This window comes from Neopsephotus bourkii, unplaced genomic scaffold, assembly GCF_033783945.1.
Source record: "Neopsephotus bourkii isolate Nb327-2 ecotype Australia unplaced genomic scaffold, CSIRO-AGI_Nbou_v1 NB_1615, whole genome shotgun sequence".
In the NCBI taxonomy this organism is placed as follows: domain Eukaryota; kingdom Metazoa; phylum Chordata; class Aves; order Psittaciformes; family Psittacidae; genus Neopsephotus; species Neopsephotus bourkii.
The window spans coordinates 3053456-3073952 of NW_026902090.1; the positions used below are offsets into that span (position 1 = coordinate 3053456).

The 20497-nt window shown below is 43.0% G+C and overlaps 1 protein-coding gene across 1 annotated transcript in view; it reads right to left on the reverse strand.

Annotated features, from left to right (window-relative positions):
• Positions 1-13050, reverse strand: part of COL17A1 (collagen type XVII alpha 1 chain) — a 41520-nt gene extending 28470 nt beyond the window's left edge. Inside the window, exons 1-9 of the mRNA XM_061372619.1 lie at positions 12865-13050; positions 8243-8308; positions 7508-7552; positions 6612-6710; positions 4274-4408; positions 3869-3916; positions 2891-2926; positions 1253-1300; positions 726-869 (exon numbers count right to left, since the gene is read on the reverse strand). Of these exons, the coding sequence (XP_061228603.1) occupies positions 726-869; positions 1253-1300; positions 2891-2926; positions 3869-3916; positions 4274-4408; positions 6612-6710; positions 7508-7552; positions 8243-8297 (610 nt within the window). The 5' untranslated portion in view covers positions 8298-8308; positions 12865-13050. The remainder of the gene's footprint in view (positions 1-725; positions 870-1252; positions 1301-2890; positions 2927-3868; positions 3917-4273; positions 4409-6611; positions 6711-7507; positions 7553-8242; positions 8309-12864) is intronic.
• Between the last annotated feature and the right edge of the window lie 7447 nt (positions 13051-20497).

A 20497-nucleotide genomic window follows, 5' to 3' on the forward strand; every position in this document is an offset into this window, starting at 1 on the left:
TTCACAAAACCTTGAAGAGATTTCATTGTTGTTCATGCTGATACTAGAATAAAACACTTCAGTCCACCATTCTGATAATTAATCATCCTGGGCCATGGGATGTATTTTGCATCCCACAGGTGGCTTTGATTGGTTCACTAGTGTATTGGGCTAAAATTCCCAGTTTTAGACAGGATTTGAACCATGCACAAGTGAAAAGGTATTGCTTGTTCCCAGATACTGGTGGAGGACAGTGGAGTGAATGTGAATACCACTGCCTCAAGCCTTGTGGTGAGGCTTATAAAAGCTGGTTATAGTATTTTAAGTGCCACTTCTATTATTATCAAGTTCTAGTGATCTCTGAAGTGTGTGGTGTGCACAGTAAATCAAACACTGACCCAAATGTTGTCTTCAGTGCTATCTCCATCTTTCTTGAAAATAACAGATCAAATCGCTTCAAGAGGCATTTGCTTACAGCTCTTGCCTATGCCAGAAGCACCTCTAAATTAAAGCTGGTGGCAGCAGGAACTGGCTTATTCTTATGGAAATTAGACAAGTAACTAGGAAGCTACCCAAGATAGCTCTTGTTAGGACAACATCTGGACAGCCCTCCAGCATTCTGACCCTTTTTCTGTATTGCCACCACTGTCTGGGACAGAAACTGTGTTTTCTTACTCAGATGTTCTTAGCAACTGGGTATTTTTATGGCAAATAAAGTTTGGAATGGCTCCAGCATTGCCAAGTACCTGACTGAGAGCTCTCAGTAACCATCTTTGTCTCCACCACAGCCTTTTTTGGTATTGGGAGTGTACTTGATGGTGATCGAGTAGGGCTGCAGCTGGCTGATCGACTTCCTTTCAGCAAACGTTTCACATCATCCAGTTCTGTCCCTGTCAGGAAAAGAAAAGTGTCCAGATCACCTAAAAGCCATTGTTTCATTGATCTATAATCTTGCCCTGGCTAAAACATTCAGTGTCATTTACACGTGTGTAGATGAAGTTGTACTTTCTGGGGTTGCCACTTACTAACAAAGCTTCAGGGTCTCTCTTTCTGGGACTAAGTACAACTACGCTCTTGCAAGACCACCATCTATCACACACCATGCTTCCTTGTTCAGAAAGGGGAGACAAATTAATGTTCTTAACAGGGAAAAAGAATTACATGCTGGTGTCATCATGAAGACTGGACCCCAGAGACACTGCAAACATACCCACAACAGCAACATCCTCTGTCTTAAACCTGATCCCCCTGGAATAAAAGCCATGGCACTTACATCTGCCAGAAGGAGATGCACTCTGCAGTCGGACTCGTATTTCACTCTCTGGAAAAAGAAAAAGCAGATCATGAATATGGAGTGAGATGTGTTTGTGCCCTGGGCTGGGAATGAATTTTTAGGCTGAACCGAATTTTTCCCTTCTTGTTGTCTATGTTCCACCTTGCTGTCTTGCTGCTTGATCTGAGCTGCACTTATGGCCCAGTGTGAACTGGCTGTAAATTTCTTTGGGTGATTTTTTGTTTTGGGGTCACATTTTGCTACACTTAATTCCAGAGAGGTTTACTCATTGAAGGCCTCTGTTGAAGTCAATAGCATTGTTACTGCCAGACATGCAGAAGACCTACTCCATATATGCAGTCCTCAATCACATTGATATTCCCACTCATCACAAATATAGCTATTATTGTCCTTCTGGATGCAAACTTAGAGACCCAAAAGAAGCTTAGTAAATACACAAATTCCCCACTACTTCTTGGGTAAAATTCACACTACAATGGGCTCTATGATTTCATCTCCCTACAACTTGCTGACTTCTCTTCTGAGTCACTGAATGTAACCAGGCCAGTTTAAGCCAATATTCTCAGCAGGTACTTGATTTTATTACTGACTTCTACTGTCCAGCACAAGAGACTATGGAGTTAATGTGATTTGGCTGGGGCAAGCCTTTAAGCTTGCTACCCATAAGCAAATTTATCAGCCAGGACATGTGACACATGCTCCTTAAGATGAAATCTGACAGTGCATGCACTATAAAAGACACACTAGCCTTGGCATTCATGTGGAGAAGCTGATGGATTGGAATTATTTTCTGAAGTAATATGAGAAACTGGAGCTAATTCTCTGGTGTCTGTTTTATTATGTATGGCCTAGTTCTGCTGGGAGCTTATGTAAGTGTGCTAGAGGAGACTGTGAAGATCTGAGGCAGAATAATTGGTAGCTCTGACACTCCAATAGAAGTGTGCAAGAGCACACTTTGATTTATATCCACTGCTAAAATTAACTTGGATAAAGTGACATTATAGTTTCCTCTTCAAGCAGCTGGGAACAGATATTACACACTTACAGACCAAGATAGCTCTTCTTTCCCCAGCACTGCTAATAAATTATTAGAAGACCTGAATGATTTAAACAACGCAGATCTTTACAGTGAGCTGGCTAAACAGACCACAGCAAGACCATAATTTCTTCACCATCTCCGAGCATGATATCATTTCAGGGTAAGGCCTTACAGTTTGTAAGATAGATCACGTTAGGAGGAACATGAATACACTATATTCATGTTGATAGCAATTACTATAAATACGTCATAAGCAGGTCACAGAGCACAGACAGATGGAGTTATTGTAGTGAATGGACAAAAATGGAAGATGATGTCCTATGCTCCCAGTTGCCAGCTCCTCAAATAGATCCTCTTTTCTGACAGTCCAAACCACCATGACCTTCACTAGGGTCAATTTTTACACTGAGGTTGCATAAGCAATTGCTTACCGATAAATGGTTCACATCTGCAGTAGCGTAAATCCGCATACCTCATCCTAGTACTCTGCACTTACCGGTTGTAGCTAAGGAACAGGTCCATTTAACACACCCTGAATAAAAAACAAAGGAGGCTCCTAAAAGAACTGTATCACTCACCTCGACTTTGGCTTCTCCCTCTTGTGGCTGCAGATGCTGTGAACAGCAATGAGAGTAAAGCAATATTAGGGTTTACCGCCCATGACATCTCAGAAAATTAACACATGATCTTGCTCAGAGTGCTCAGATCCAGACAGTAACCTTTACTTTGGGCACAGGAAATTGAACCCTCAGAGGTTTTACCATGCCCCCTTTAGACTATAAGGTATCTAAAGAATCAGTAGCACCTTGAGCATTTCTGGACCAATTGCTGTTTCTTTTTGTACATATAAATGCGCACGGATGACAATCTCCCATTTCAGTTGCCCAAAAGGAAGCTAATGAGGCTGTTTACCCCATCAACTAAGGTTGGACACTGTGAAGCCCTGCCTTCTCTCTGAGCTCTAAGTCTTTCTCCCTGAGAAAGACTTCCTGATCATATTGTTTCACTATGTACAATGAGTAAAATTGGCAGCTCAGAGTTTAGACAGAGTAACCTCATACCTGCTGTCAATGTTTAGTGTAACTATATCATCACTTGATAGAGAGTTCATCTTCCCATATAAATATGCTGAAGTTTAGAAAATTGCTACTGGAAAAGCATATGTAGCAATGCTCAAGATCCTGAATCTGGGCTTTCTTGCTTGGAGCTGTTCTCCCAGTTATGGCAGAGCAGAGGGAAGGAAATGATACAATGCATGTCATGTCTATGTTCTCCCATCCATGTCCTATGCCATATGGGGAGCATAACGAGCAGCTGAAGGTAGCAGATATACAGTATGCATCCTCTGTTTGAATATGCATCAGCTAGATACCCTGCTGTCAGCTGTTAATGTAAACCCCAAATAACTCCTCCAAAGTCAAGGAGCTGCACTGGCTGCTCAATACAGAGGAAGCATAGGTAGGGAAAGACACAGCAATATGCAAAAAGCCACCGTAGTCACCAACTCACATGACCTTGCCATCAATTTCAGAGGAACAGCTCTAAATAGAACATACCAAACTCTTTTCTGGGAAACTCAGGAGAAGAGTTGGCACTGGAGCTCCCTGCAGAGAATAGAAAGGTGTTCATTAATACTTTGCACAAGATCATTAAAAGCTTTCAAAACATGTCTTCCTGGTAACTGTCTAATCCCAGTGGGCAATAAACATTTCCATTTAAAAAAAAAAGAGCTGTTCAGGATTACGTAAAAGGGCTGCTAATGTCTTTCATCAAAAATATGTCAAAACTCCTTTTAGGAATGAGCATTTCTATCCATAAGAGTTAATCATTAAAATGTGTCCCTGACGGCTTACTTCCTAGCAAAACCACAATGGTATTCTTGTGCTATCTGGGACAATCCTGCATTAATGCAACCTCAGAGTGCACTACACATTGCCTCCTTATGGCATACTGTGTGATACCTTCATACGTTGCATGGCGGTTGACATAGGTTTTTCTTTCAAATGTTGAGCCAGGTGATCTGGTGAGAGTAGAGCTAGGAGACTGTGTTTGTCTGTAGCCAGAAGATGACGTTGAATTTAACCTACCACTTCCACCTATAGGTAAAACAAAATACACTCAGCAAATTGAAGACATGGTCTGGACAAGGGGTAACGGGTTAAAACTTAAACAGGGGAAGTTTAGATTGGATTTAAGGAAGAAGTTCTTTACTGTTAGGGTCGTGAGGCACTGGAATGGGTTGCTCAGGGAGGTTGTGAATGCTCCATCCCTGGCAGTGTTCAAGGCCAGGTTGGACGAGGCCTTGGGTAATATGGTTTAGTGTGAGGTGTCCCTGCCCATGGCAGGGGGGTTGGAACCTGATGATCTTAAGGTCCTTTCCAACCCTAACTATTCTATGATTCTATGTATACTCTGGATGCCCTGGGTGCTTAAAGTTCCTGTTGTCTGAGCTGAACAAATTTGCATTGGTACCTCACAACTCTAGACTGGCAAGAACAACATTTGGGTCTAACTCTGACTGTCCTTAGCATTCAGTGCAGGGAGAAGTATTTGTTATTGTTGTGGTTTCAAAACAAACATTGTCAATGATATATATAACACTAGGTTTTGGCCTAGGATGAATGAGCCATCTCCCCTGAGCAGGACTACATGGCTCTTGATGGTGCTGGGTTTTGGTTTGGATACAGATCTGCCTGTAAACTCAAGTGTTATATGACACAGAACACAAAAACTGGGAGACTTTTAAGCCAAACTCAAAGTGCTGAAGGATACAGTTCATGAGATAAGGGAAAGCAGAGATAAGGCCACTTCCCTTCCAAAGCAGGTATCCACACTCTCACTTAGTCATGCCTTAGTCAGTTCACCTTCTGGAGAAGTGACTGAGGTGTGCACCAGGCCCAAGGCATCTTGAAGATTATTAGTGGCTGTTATATTTCGACAGAAGAAAGAATTTCCCTCCTAATTTACATCAGTGATGTGGAGAAAGAACCAAGCAGACATAACTAATGTGTCCATGCTCTTGTATGGAATCAAATGCTGGAGTATGATCAGACAGCAGCAAAAAGGGGACCCTGTAATAAAGTGCACCATATCCATGCTGATCAGCAAGATCAGACTGGATATTGTTCACTCATCCCTGCAAAAAGAGCATTCAACAGAGTGTTTTCTTGACAGCTTTCCCCTCTACAAGGACCTGTATTGTTCTGTTAACTTTTCGACTTAATTCAGCAGAAAGAACTACTGTGACAAGTAGGCCTCTCTTAGAGGCATTCTGCAAGCAGACATTAGAAAATGCTTCATGAAACTTCAGGAACTCATTATCTCTAAAGTTCAGGTCCTTTTCTCTTCCTCCACACTCAAAATAAATAACAAGGGAGATGGCAATCCTGCTGCAGTTGTCTGAGTTTGCAGGGCTGGGCTCAGTTCTCACACTGGTGCCAGTCCAGACAATTACACTGACATCTTCCTTCACTGGAGTTACTTCACGTCTCCTCTGAGGCAAAGTGATTCCATAGTCTGGCTTTTAATTGGTATGGAGGTGTCTGTCGGATCTACTGGGTATGCCTAATCCTCCTGTTGAGCTTCCAGACTGCACTTCACCCCCCTTGGTTTGACAACTCTTTCAGGGCATGGAGGATATTTTCTACAAGGATAGTTATACAATCTGGCCCACTGAGGCTAGAGAGGGGTGTGCCAGAAACCTGATTAGGAAGCTTATTCTTCAGACACCTTTGCTACAACAATCTAACAGCTGGGCAAAGAATGCTGTTAGAGAAGAACCCACGGAGTAGACAGCACATACTGATTTAGCACATCCAGAAAACCTGTCAGACCATTTCAAAGTGCTGAGGCCAGGGATGACTACACACACATAAGAAAATATTTTCTAGGAAATTCTGTAATAATATTCTATCCTGAGCAAGATCAACAAAATGATTTCTCAAAACTGTCTTTGGAACAAGAATGGTCAGAATTATTGTGATTTGGAAATCCTGAAAGAAGGAATATTTGGGTTCTAAATGACTTCCTAACAATAGTGGGAATGGCATTTTGTGTTGTTGTTTCCCTGAAATCAAGTTTTCCCTGTGGAAAAAGGGAATTTTGCCATTTACTCACTCATCCTGACACTCAACTTTAGAGAAAGAATAGCTTTGTCTTGACTATTTGCCACTTCTGCTTCCATAAACTTTATTTTCTTTACCTCTGGCTCATCCTACTCCCCTGGCCTGAATTTCTCCTCAGACCATTTCAGCTGTCTTGCTCTCTTTTTGCTCAGTGTGCAATGCTTTAATTCCTTACTTGAAGTCACATAGCTGCTGCTATGGGTGTAAGATCTCTTTTCCACTCCACTCCCTCCAGTGTGGGATGATGTTTTCAGCCCACTGCTGCTCCCTCCTTCTGGAAGAGATAAGCACAACATGAGACATTCTCTCAAGGTAAAAGATCAGAAGAGCAACAATAACACAAGACAAGGCAGGAGGTACCCAAAGCTGTCCTCACAATTACAAATACAGCTTCATGTCTGGTGAGATACCAAAACTGCAGGGAAGTGTCTTGGCAGAGCAGATAAAACATTCAGACAGCAGACCCAGGAGGTCTGTATTCAAGCTTTGCTCCACAGATGGACTGAAGGATACTCCTGATAACCCTCATCACAAATGAGATGCAATTCCTTTCCAACCCAGCTGGAGCAAGCTAATAAAGAATATGGTGCCATAAAGAGCATAGAGGATTCTTCCCTGCTTGGTACTTGTACTTCCTGACAGAAGCAGAAATCACCCATGACACCTGACATTACAACACTCACTGTTGTCAGCTGGGTAAGATGACAGAAGAATACACTGCAGCTCCAGCAGTGGAGGCTGCAGACACACTGCTTTTGACCCTTGTCCCCAAGAGACAGTCAGCACTAGAGACCCTCTATTTGGGTTTAAGCCCTTGGGGAGTCTGGTCTACCAGTCTTAGTGGACTCTGCAGCTGTTTCTGACAGTATCCAGAGAGTTTCCCACATTCTACTTCCTGCATACTCTCTAGTAAAAAGTATTTTGGGAGAAGCATTTCTGAAAATAGCTCCTCTTTGGGTGTGAATCTTTCTGCAAGGAGACTGCCTACACCCAGGGATTTATGGAAATAATGCAGTCAAAAAGCATGGAGGAGCACAGAACAGCAGATGTAATGTAATGACAGTTACTTACTGGGTGGCAAGGATGTCAGTCTTGTGGTCACAGTCTCTGTAATAACTGAAGAAAGAAAAGGATGCAGAAGCATTGGCATGTTAATATAGCCAAACAAGATCAATGTTCTACTTAACTTCCATGGAAGAACATGACTTATTCAAAGATGGTCTCATTTAGAGAACAGTCCATTAAGACCACACTGCTTGGAGGCTGCAGTCTCATTAGTACCCAATGCTGTGGGTTTGTTTTCAAGCCTTCCTACCTCTACAGTAACTAGGGACATGCCGCCATGAAACCCTTTTGTTCTTCACAAGATCCCTGTAAAACATCGAAGTACTATTATTCCTGGGCACAGCCATTGCTGGAACAGTAGCCCCCTTACTAGCTTCCTCCTAGTTAATTCCCATAATGCCAGCAGGAAAACTATCACCTGTTTTACACACAGCCAAAAAACACATCTAAAGACCATCTTCTAGGCCACACAGGCACTGGTATCAGAGGTAGGAGGAGAGTCCAAATGTCTGCACTACTGGCTAAAAATGTTACCATAGGGTGATCACCTGTGGCTAAATAATCAGGTCATGCTACATGTCTCTGTATGTGTGACCTTGGCCCTTAGTCTGTCTTCAACAGAGAGACCAGGAACAGGTGCAGAATTTAGCTCTGGGCCTCTGATCAGCATTCAACCCCTTAGAAAACTGAGCATCCACTTCTGGGGTTTCTGGTGTGTGACTCAGAAAATGTTCTCCTTACGTCTTTCAGTAACTTCTGATCCATCTTGCCTCGTTTTCTTTGTTACAGAATCCATACCATTGCCACCTGCAAGGAAAGCAGACACTGCACTCAGAGCTCTGTGGATAGTAGGAGATTACAACAGCTCCCCAAAAGGCCCACCACTTTTCTCCTTGCAGCTGTGGAAGACAACTATGACAGGGAGTTTATAATGCCTTTCCAGAGCCATATGAGTATTACTAACAGACCTGCATCACTTTTACTACAAAACTGGATGCAGCAGAGCTGGAACAGCAGGAGGGGTTGTGAAGCCAGCAGGTGAAATAAGGGTCATTGAAGCAAAGCAACTCAGTGCTGGAGAGGTTTAGACCTGGATTTAAACCCAGACTTTGTGGCACTACACTATTGTCTCCCGTTGTGCCCCTATAAAGGCTTGATCAAAACCACAGGATTGAAATACCGCTCCCACACATCTGCTTTGGGCAGGACTCAACAGTACAGGATTAGAAACACAGGCAGTGGGAGGAGTAAGCTATATGCACCATGCGAGCACTGCCAGAAACACCTAAGCACTTGCGACAGTAACACTGTGCATTCTCTGAGTAAATCGATGCTAAAGCCACAACATTGACTTTAGTGAAGCAGAAAAACACTGGAGGCACACTTAAACTAGCTATTTTCAGCAGCTAGGAACTTAAGGTAAGAAGTGCTTTATCTTGTTTTATAAGCAGAGCAGAGACAGTTTGGAGGCCCTGTCTGCATCTTTGGAATCTGATACAATTTAATGCCAGCTCAGGTCAGTCTACATAGTATTGGAATCACTGCTGGGAATGCTGTGTACACTCCCCTTCATACCTTGGATCACACTCTAGTCAAAATTACAGTCATACCTCTAGCAGAGGTATAACTGCCTGCCAAGGCAGGAATACCACAAAGAAACATGATTGTGGAAAAACACCAATTAGAAGAGAAAACATTTCTGTCAGAAGGAAATACACATTTGCTCACTCCTTAGCTAAGATAACATTTTGTCTTGTGCAGCCACAAACAGTGAAAAGGAAGAGCTTTGAATTTATGCACAAGGTCATAATAGATCAGAACTCTCCAGTGCATTCGAAGACTCCTCCTCAAAACTGAAGACCCAGCTGTACCAACATGTACACAAGTAACAGGCTGCGTACAAAAAACACACTTTGGGAAAAAAATTCCTTCCAAGTTTCAGAGCCCAGCTTGAGGCAGAACCCAAGATTGTGTCCTCCAATTCAACTCCCATTTGAGTCTGATCCTCATGATTCCAACTACCCTTCTGCAAAGTGTCTACTGAGTACCCCCCTTGATGTTACGCTTGCACTGCCCACACACAAATAATGGTACAAGGTAGGATGCAGCAGAGAATCTGCAGGAATATCTTAAGTTCACATTCAGTTCTGCTATTCCCAGAGCTGGACAACAACAATTTGAGTGTAGAAGACACACTGTCAGTCAAGTCACTTTAGCCTCCTATCACAGACTCAGCTACAATTTGCAGAGAACACCCACAGTGCCAAGGGCCCTCACCCTCTGCACCTCAGACCTGAGCTTGGCTAAACAGCCCTGTAAATGGAGCTCCTGAGGCCACATCCAAGTCTGTACACAACCTCAGCATCAGAACACTGTCCACACCTTACAGTGCTTGCTAACACCGGGGATTTCCAAGGGATTATTCAGAGTGCTGACTCCAAGGCATGTGCAAGACTGGAGCTGTATGTGTTTGTTAGGGGAGTTCCTCCTCCAGCAGAATAACAGTGCCCTCCAACGGAAGAGTCATTCACTCCAAGGAAAGGCAATCTCTCTGCTATTCTTCTTTATTACATCAACAATGGAAACATCTTTCAAGCTCCTTCCCTAAAAAACAGATGCTGGAAGCTGTTGTCAGCACTGCTGGCTTTGCCAGTGTTTTTGGCAGGGAACACAGTTTTGTATTTGTAAACTGCCCTCCTACTGCTTTGTAGCCCCAGAACTCCATTCCCTTTCTGCTACTGGGAAGTGGTGCTGCTTATGGGTGCTGGAAGAGGGCAGCACCACCACGGAGTAAATACATCTTCTGCATCTTTGCCTTCCCTTGAGGAAAGGGCATATATCTTGCTCTGTTACCAATAAAAATAGTAAAATCACAAGAGGTTAAACCACATCTTTGGAGCCACACATGCCACAGTCCAGCTCCAGCACATGGTGCAGTTTGATATATGTTGCATGTGTTAGCCACACGAGTGCAAAAGCCAGCCCAGGCTCCAGTAGGATGACTGAGCTGGATTTCCATTATGTGCCAGGACTGACTGACTCATTTCACCAGCTCCTATCTGGATTCACAAAGCCGTAGCTGTGGGCTACGTCTGTGGCAAAGCAATAGTGCTATTGAATCAGAGCAGTCGCCTGCAATAATCTCTGAGCAACAAGCAGGAACTCGTGCAGTGGGATCACTCTCAAACAGTGCAGGCAGCATGAGAGGGCAACCCTATGGCCACTTTAGCATAAGCTCAGGGGTTGCAGTGTGCCTGTGGCACCCACAAAAACAGAGAACTTGCAGACCCTAATGGTGTGAAGAACCAGGAGAGGTCTAGCACTGCCACACTTGTCCACGTTCCTCTGTAGAGCACTGAAAAGCAGGATAGTAACAGCAACCCAGCTTTGCAAGGCATACTTAGATCTGTGCTTTCCACATCAGCCTGACACTGCAGGGTGACTCCTGCACCCCCTTTTCCACCTGACTGCAGTGCACCACACTGGCAAGGACACTAAGCCACTGCGATGGGACACTCAAACCCCTCTTACTATCTCAGAATTTAGGTATGGTGTGGAAAGCTAATAAAGTTTATTACAGACATTTTTCCAAAGGGGAGGGGAATAGCCACAAAGACACATTTTAATGGAAAAATGAAAGCAGGCACATTTCAAATTCTTTTATTCCTCCACAATGTTCTTCCAGTTTTCATGTCAGAATGCTGTTACACCCTCACTGCACATCCTTTCAACTCCCTCCTTCCTCCATTAATAAGGCTCCTGCTGTTAGACACTCCATTAGGAGAAGGAGGCACCAGCAGGTGCTGAGGTTAATAACATTTAATGTCAGCGGAATCCTTTGATCGCAAATACTCTGAGACTCAATAGATGTCCCCAAACCATGTCACTGACTATGTTAAAAGCAAATGCTATGTCTCCCATCATGTCAAATGTCTCTTAGGGTGCCCCTTTCTCTTAATCAAGCCTTTCAGGTGCCACTGTCCTGGGACTAGAATCACAGAATCAACTGGTTTTTAATAGAGTTTTAAAATGGCCCCTTATCTCTCTTCTTTTACACTACAGTCTAGGAATCTGACCTCCTCATTCTGCTTTAAAGCCTGCTTCTTTTCAGTTATTCTAACAAAACTAACACAGTCAGAATCAAATCAACCAAATCTGCTCATCTTGTAGACTCACTGAAATGATGCTCATTCCAAGGAAGCAGGTTAGTGCCCAACCAAAGTTTGGACATGCTGCAGGAACCAAATGCTTCTCTGCCCACAATCTGTCCCGTCTTCTTTGACAGCAGTATCTGCCCATTTTCCAGAGCACAACCAGGAGCACTGCCCAGACCTTACTCCAGACTGCCAGGTACCTTCCTTTCAAAAACATGTCCTCGCTCGCTCTACTTAATTGAGCTACTCAAAGAGAAACAGTCCAAAGCAAGGCCAGTCTGACCCATACAAGCTTCTCACTTCTGGCACAGAAAGGGAGCCAAACAACCTGCTATTATACAAAATATGTTTGCAGAACAAGCAAGTGCTGCTGTCACCATTCAGCAGATGAAGCAATTAGTCACACAAGAACAAGTAAGTTCCCTGAAATCACTCTACAATTCAGTCCAAAGATAGGTCTTTTACCTTATGCTACTCTGTTCAAATTGCCAGACCTGCTGCTGAAAGGTTTCAAACCAATTCCTGAAAACAGAACTCTCCAGCTTACTGTGACAAAGCTTAAATAACACCTTACAGTGCCTCCTAATCTTCTGTAACAAAAATGTAGCACGAAGTCCATAGTCAGTGAGTCACTGCTGATAAGTAAGTCTACTCAGCATAGGACAAAACAAAGCTTGTCCATGGCGACACAAACTTTCACTCAGAAGCAGTTGCAGGCACTCTCAGGACTAAACATCAATCCCTTAATATTACACCCTGCACCCACCACCTGAAGCTCTGATTTATGATCATCATTCCTCCAGCACATTTCAGCTCTACTCACTTTTAAAATGAGCCAACAGGTGATGTGCATTTCACCGTGCTGGTACCCTTACAGAACAGAGAACATCTAGCTAAGCTTTATCTGTTTGCATGGCAGTATCACAAGGTGCATTAAAAATATACCAGATCTTGGCTTCACATTTCTTATCTCCCAGCAGGTACACTCCTTTCACTTGATGCTCAGTTTAAAAGAGCAGTATTCACTGACAAACACAAACCCCGAATGACCCAGCTCTTACACAAATTTATACATTGTATTCCCCAGAGAAACATGTAAGACCTCCTTTATTTTGCCTGAGAATTCAGCCTTCCTCTTCAAGGAATCTAGGAGAGAGAAAATAAAGGATACTTTTTTTTCCCTACTCTTTTTTAAGTAATGTAACTTACCTGGAGTGCTTTCCTTACTGAACTGCAAATCTGTTTTTCTCCTCAACCGTTTCCTTTCTACCAAAATTTGCCACCTACACTTTATATCACGTCCTTCCAAAGGTGTGTGGAATCTGAGTGATCATCCAAAAATGTTCACCTCTTCTTTAGTCAACCTGTTTTATTCTCACCCTTCTTCTGCTTTTCTATTCCCGTGCTCTCAAACAAGTCCCAACAAAGGCGTGTCGTGGTTTCCTGCCTCACCCTACCCTTCCAATTACCTGACACTCGCTGGAAAAAAAAGATCTGCCTCCAGGAATCAAACTTTATGGAAAGAAAAAAATTCTCCTGCCTATTTGCTCAGGTAGATTAACTATTTAGATCCCAGACAGACACAGGTGTGAAGGCTTAAGCTGGAGAAAATGAAGTTATGCCAATACTTTCTGATACATGATCTGAGATCTACACTGGTATTTTCTTAGAGTTACAGAGCACCTGTGGATGTCTCTGCAAAGCTGGCTGCAAACTAAGCATATTTTGCTGCTTGCAATAGAAGGGGCTAAACTCCCAGCTAGGACAAACTGGCTGGAAAGTGCTCAAGTCAGCAATCTGAACTGCACTGCCCACCACATAGATATTTATGCTCTATTCAGAAGGCAGCACTATTAATAAATATAAATACACCAAATTGATAAAGGAACAAAATTTCTTCCATGTATATCACCTATAGCCTTCACTGAATAGGAAATGGAGCAGCAGAGCAGCCATAGTGGGTCAAAGCAAAGCTTCATCTAACTCACAACCCTGTCTTCCACCATGGCTCACTTTAACAGCCCGAGGAAGACTATGGAAACAGGATAAGCATATATAGATATTTTCCTGGTGTACAATGGAGATTTCCTAAATCAAAAGCAGCAGCATTGCAGTCATTCCTTGATGGGTATTTTCCATTAATTTGTTCAATTATTTTTTGAATCTGTACAGCATTTTAAGATGTAGTGTCCTACAGCAAAGACGTTTACAGCTTAATCATACCTTGTGCCAAAACACTTCCACCTACTGAACATGACAGTGCCATTTGGTGTCCTGTGTTTATTTGTAAGAATCAGAACTCACCTTTGCTCCTCTCACCCTACACAGATTTTGACAGGTTTGTACCACAGAATGGGAAATGAACTTGATGCTTCATGCCTGTTTTTGCACAGACCTTTTAAGGAATCGTAGCTGTGCACTGTCAAGATTGCACTCTGTTCTTTTAAAGTCGCAAACTTCCAGAAAAGTGCATAGGGACATGGCTGCTATTCAGCACTACACTGCCACTCCAAAGGCTACGCCCTATGTTTGTTGATGGGAATCAAAACTTCTTCAGAATTCATCAATGCCTCCCCTAAATTACAGAACTTGCAATTATATATACTTTTAGTCATAAAAACATTTATGAAGCTTCATTTCCTCCCTGCATGGAAGAAGCACCCATGACTCTGCCTTCTGAACACTAATCAAAGGACAGGCTGCATGTGGTAAGTCATTAAGAGGAGTAGAGCTCAGCCTGGGACCTGGCCAAACTGCTCTTGGCTTAAGACTTGATAAAACCATAAAAGTGGATTTAGCTTTTTGAACTTCACGTTCTTTGAACGTGACACTTTACTGTCCCTCTTACTGTCAACTGCACTTTAAACCTGCACTTTGGTCATCTCATTTTACATCTGGTTCCAGCACAGTCCAGAGCTGTGTGCTTCAGACATAGCCTGGCTGCTCTCAGACAGAAACTGTTCAAGGCAAAACAGCACTGAACACACTGGGATATCACCGCTCTGTAAGACCCACCAGTACAGGGAAGATTCACTGAAATGACATAAAGATTTCACTGGAGCAAGAGATCAGATCTCACATTTTAAGATAATATGCTCAGGACTGGAGAAATTTCCTCACTCCTTGACCTTTGTTCACCAGATTTCTTTACATAGGTATAACCAAAAGTAGCCATCCCAATTTTGATAAAATAAGAAAACTACAGTATTTCAGTCCCTGCAATGTCATCAGCGAGAAAGATACTGGTTTAATGTGTCTTGAGAACAAAGTGTTCACGGAGTGTCTCTTCTTTCTTACTGTAAAAAAGTAAGAGGATGGCGGGGTAGACGTAGAGGTGCTTTAAAATGAAACTGTTGACTGAGAAGCACAAACTCTGCATTTAAAAGGGGAAATATAGGAGAAGGTAAGGTTGAGGATGCTGCTTGATGAAACAGACTGATTACTGCACTCAGGTTCCTAATGGACATAATTTCGAGAGGTCCTGAGCTGCTTCACCTTTCACTGAAGTCACTGACTGGCTCAGGTACCCAAAGCTACTGAAAGTCAGGTGTCTAGCTGGCACAGGACAATGAACTGCAGCCGACCTAGCTTCAGGTCATCAGCTGCCACTTCTCCAGTAACAGCTGTGGTGTGTGAACTGGTGGTTAGAGCAGGGGAGGTACTCCGAACTCCTCTTGGAGGAGTATCTCTCCTCCCATTCCCCCATCTGTCCTGCTCAGTTTTGCTTGTAGAAGGTGAAGTCTGTACAGATGGAGTCTGCACTCCTAAGTACACTGCTCCTAGGTGTACCTGTGAATGTGATACCAGATGCAGAGTCTGCTGCTTTCCCTGTTCCCAACACAAGAAGAAGCTGTACAGACTGAACTTTCAACTGACGCCTCAGTCTGGCAGCTATAGAGATCAAATCGTGATAGAAGACAGCACCATTTTCTCTGGTGAAAGATCCTCCAAAAGCCTACAACAACTGAAGCTGGTACTGAAAAAGCTAAGATGAGGCAGGAGTCTCCACTGCATATTCACTGCACCTGGGAGGGGGCTGTTACAGCACATCTGAATCACTTCTCACTCTGCAAGGGGAGCCCAAAGATAAAGTCTCAAAGCTGAAGCAGCTGGTTTTGTCAGGGCTGTCCTCTGGCAGCTTAAGGGGCATTCAAGCTTTAGAAACAGCCAAGTGATGATAACTTGTTATCTTCAATTTCAAAGGCAGCTGTGGAGCACAGGATAAGGTGTACATGGGTCTGGTAATTCTGTCTTGATTGACACATAAATTACACAGCTAGTGAATCAGCCAACAAGCTGATTGGAATAGTGCAGGTCTGCACAAGGATGGTTCGCACAGGGAAGAAGAAACCACACCTATTTCTGTGTAGCAACTGCAGTTCTCTCTTCATTTTGCACAATGGAGCTGGGCAGCTACTAAACCAATCAGAGTCTCCTGAGTCACTCCCTTGACTCAATGCCCCAAGTCCACAGTCTGCACATCACTTGAGAAACTCACTGTGAGTAACCTCAGGAATGAATAAAAGTCTTGTGGGGAACTGATCATTGCTTTTGGGGTGCTGGGAGGTGAGTAATATCAGGATGCAAAAAGCCATTACTAACTCAATCTCCCAGGTTCCAACAGACTTGAGTGATCAAGAGATGTCTTGGTTGTTTGTACTCCTTAATATAAAAACTCTACAGCTTTCCCCTCTCCTTTTGGCTTTATATAGTGTTCCACACAATGGGAGGCTTGCTACAGCTTCTAAGGCTTATCACAGTGCAAATAATAAATAGCAATAATTATAATAAAGCTATATATGCATATGAAGCATTGTAAAACACTGATCCTTCACCATGCAGGACAAACTGAATTGTACTGGTCCAGAAAGGAGGGTTTGGGCTGTTCTGGTGGAGGCCAGAGACTGGCAAGAGGTGGCTAAATACTTGGGCTTGCTGCTTTTACTATTACCATATGAACAGGAGGAGTGGGACTCTTCAGCAGCAGTAGACAGCTCTCTACCTCTGCTCAGACACAAGCCAGGATAGACACTAGGTCCCTGATGCTGTTATCGGTGCTCAGCAATACAACTGCCTAATAGTTACTAGCAAGTAGGCCAGTCTAAGGGCTGAGAATGGACATGTGAATTGTCTTGTGTATCTGGAACTGCTCCTGATAATGTAATATTTGGGAATAGACAGATCCAAACAAAACACATTGGTGACTTCTTACAGCCTCTCTGTCCTCCATGCAGCTTTTAATGCACACTTAAGCTCAGGCATAATGTACATTTTGGTACAGGTCAGGCTGTTGGCTGGCAGAGCCAGGAGTTATCATCCATACCAGACTCACCTCTAACGGCAGCAGGGCTGTTTGTCAATGTGACTTGCTGCCATCTCTCCTTCTCCCTTTCCACTCCCACCATGGCAATTCAGGAGCTACCCCAGATGTGCAGCAAGCCCCAACATCTGCCAGGGAACACAGCTGTGAAGCAGATGGCCCTGATCAGCGCTGCTCTGAGGGTTATCACTGTGAGTTTAAGTAATTTTCACTCATAAGGAGCCTCTTCTTCCCTGTGCTGGCTCTCACTTTGTCATCTAGGTAAGAGTTGCCTGCAACACATGCTCCACACAGTAGCAGAGCTCAGAACTGGACTGTCTCTCATTTGATGTGTAGTTACTCCAAATCAGCCCACTGCCCCATCTACTTGGTCAAAGACAAAGGAAACCAGTCCTTGAGTGTTTTATTTGGGAGAATTCAAAATCTGATTCACAGAATCGAATAATTACCCATCCCCCAGCTTTTAGAAAACTACTGATTGTTTGCAAGCCCCCCTGTGAACACTTACAACAGTTTTAGCACCAGTGTTTTTTAGAGAAAAAGTACGCACCAGAAAATGCACTATTTGCCAACATCACACATCAAATGTTTCAGTCAGCCAGGCAGCAAAGGGACACAACCAATGCCAGATGACCTGGCTGTGGTGTTGCCAATATAAATAATGGAGCAAAGTCAAAGCAAACTGTTTATAAAGAAATGGCAGCAAGCAAAAAACAACCCCAAACCCAAAAAAACCTTTCTGGCAGACGCAAAGCAAACACAGTTGGATTTGTGAATTGCTCACCAGCCATACCCATGGTCAGAATTCCAAGCAATTAGTATTTCAAACAAACAATACAACCAGTTCTACCTGCTGCCAGCCCAAAGCTTGAAAGTTAAAGCACACAGGGAGACACAAAAAGCAACACAGGGAGAACTGCAATGCAACAGTACGGGACAGAAGTTGAAGACAGCACTTATCTTGGATATTTGCCTCATAAGATGATGAGTGTTGGCAAATAGATTTCTGAGTTGGCAACTGATTTCTAAGTGCCATCCTGACGGAAAATTCAAAACATACATTGTTAAAAAAGTTCTGATGGAAAATCTCTGCTTGGCTCAGCTACAGCTTGGAGCAACTCACTACCTATACAGACACGGGTTCTCTTTAGCAGGATAGGAAATGCATGGGAGGGTCCCTGAAGGGTCTCTGAGAGCAGTTTTCTTCTGCTCTCCCCTACTCCAGCTTTATTCATTCCTGTCCTGCAAGTCCTTTTCCCTGCTAGTATTCTGAGGGTTATTTTTGTATCAAGGATTATATCACAGACTATAAAGGATTTTCAAGAGACTTTAGGAAAAGAAGTGCCACTGCTGCTTGGTCACTCAGGTGAGCATGTAGTGCAAGAACATCTCCTGAAAGTACCTGGGCACAGGGAATGGAAAGTAAACACAAGAATATGCATAAAGCCCATAGTTCACACCCAGACCACGTAACCTGGCAAAGCACTGAGGATCACTGCAGAGGCACCAGAACTGTTGCTGTAGGGACAGCTGAACTGCAAGTGAGTCTATACTGTTGCTGGTACACCTCCTATATCCCATTCCCGAGCTCTCCAGCCATATCTATACTGTCAAGATCTAACTTTCCTTTGGTAACAGATTTCCTCATTATCCACATTGTTTACACAACACTAAGAGAGAGTGATAGCCTGAGCTCCAGAGCAGCCTGAGGGCAGGTCCAGAGCATAAGCAGGACCCAACACTATGCTCATGCAGTCCAGATTGATCTAGCATGCACAGTTAAATATAAGGTGTCACTAGTTTTCACATATTCCATAAGGCCTAATAGTCATCCCTAGAAGGTTTTCTAACAAATACACAAATGATTTTGCAGTGTATCTTCTCCAAAATTTGGCTTGTCTTAAATGCTGTATTGACACAATGAACTCAAACTACCGGTTTCCCATACCAAGACAAAATTGGGTATGTGGAGCAAAAATCAATGACTTGATACCACATGTGGCAAGTTTATACTCACTATTGAGGTGGTGCTTGCAGTGTACAGAGACCTTCTATGGCTCTGCCAGGTGCAGAAGCAAGAGAAAAGGGGAGCTTTCTGGGAGACTTCTGTCAAAGCAGAGTGCCACAAGTAGCTTCTCAGCCAGTAGCGCTCCTGATCCAGCAGGGATGGGGATCCCCAGCAGCAGAAGCAAGCACAGTGAGCTTGCAAGCTCATCTTCTAACAAATGTATCAATGATACAGTATTGCAGGCTACCAAGAGAAAGTGCTGCAATTATCAGGGGTTCTGATTTAGCAGAGAAGCAAATGATCACCCAAGGAAAGAAAGAATTGAGGTACATGGAGATTTTAAACATGTACTCAGTATGTTAACGTTTCTGTTTTGTGAGTTGACAAGTTGGAGCCCATTATGGATGAAATACGTTTCACTCACCATTTTCAACCACAGACTTTATGAAGAACCTGTGGTAAGTAAAAGAAGCATATTGACAAATGATTTTAACCTACAACAAAGGGATTATCCCCTCCTCTAAAACTCTTCACGCATCTGCAAGATAAAAAAGGCTGGAAACTATTGTATCAGATCATGTTAAAATATGTTAAAAGCACAGAACATATCTATACAAATATACTATATAGGATTTGATCCCTTCTGCAGGGATCTTTCATAGCACATGGAAAATACGTAGTGAGTTTGGATTCAGGGTAGAAAGAAAATGGTGATGCAAACTCAGTCTATTTTAGTACCACAGATCTTTACTGTGCCCCATCTACAAGGCACACCAGCCTGGCACTTCAGGAAACATAAAAGCATTAAAAAAACCTCAGCCAAATTAAGTTTTTGAGTTTTTCAGCTTTGCTGTTTGCACACAATGGCTTTTTGCAGTCCCTGGATGGTGTGCCTGGCTTGTTGGCATGTCTGTCACATGTGCCTGTTGATCATGAAGCTGCCTTTGTTCTAAGTTTCAATTAAAAAGCAAGAGGACACTGAATACAGTGACACTGAATATCAAACCTGGTTCTGTTCTCCAGCAACACTACTGAAGAGTTTGTGTGGCTTAAAGAGGGACAGGTTTTTCCTCAGGAGTATATATGGCAGTTAGGAGAAGACGAAAAGACAGACCCAGAACCATGATAATCTCTTCAGTGTTTAAAACAGAGGAAATAAGGGAGGAAAATCATCAATTGACTGAAAACTCTCCATCAATTTTATTTTTCACACCACTTTTACAGAGAAGTTTACAAGAAAAAATACTTTTATTTCCAACAGATTTTGAAAATTACAAAAAAAATTGAAAAGTTCTTTGTTCCTTTCTTCCATTTTTTAGTTTAATTTCCTCCAGGGAAGTAAGAGCAATGACTGGGATTACAGGCTTCCCCAAAAGGAAAGTTAAAAACATTAAAAATAGAAGAGTTTTAGAACATTTTTTTTCAACATTCTATGTTTATGATTTAAAACGAAAATCCCTCCCTCTAAGAATTAAACAAAGGAAACTCTGCATTTCTCCCAAAACTGTTTGCCT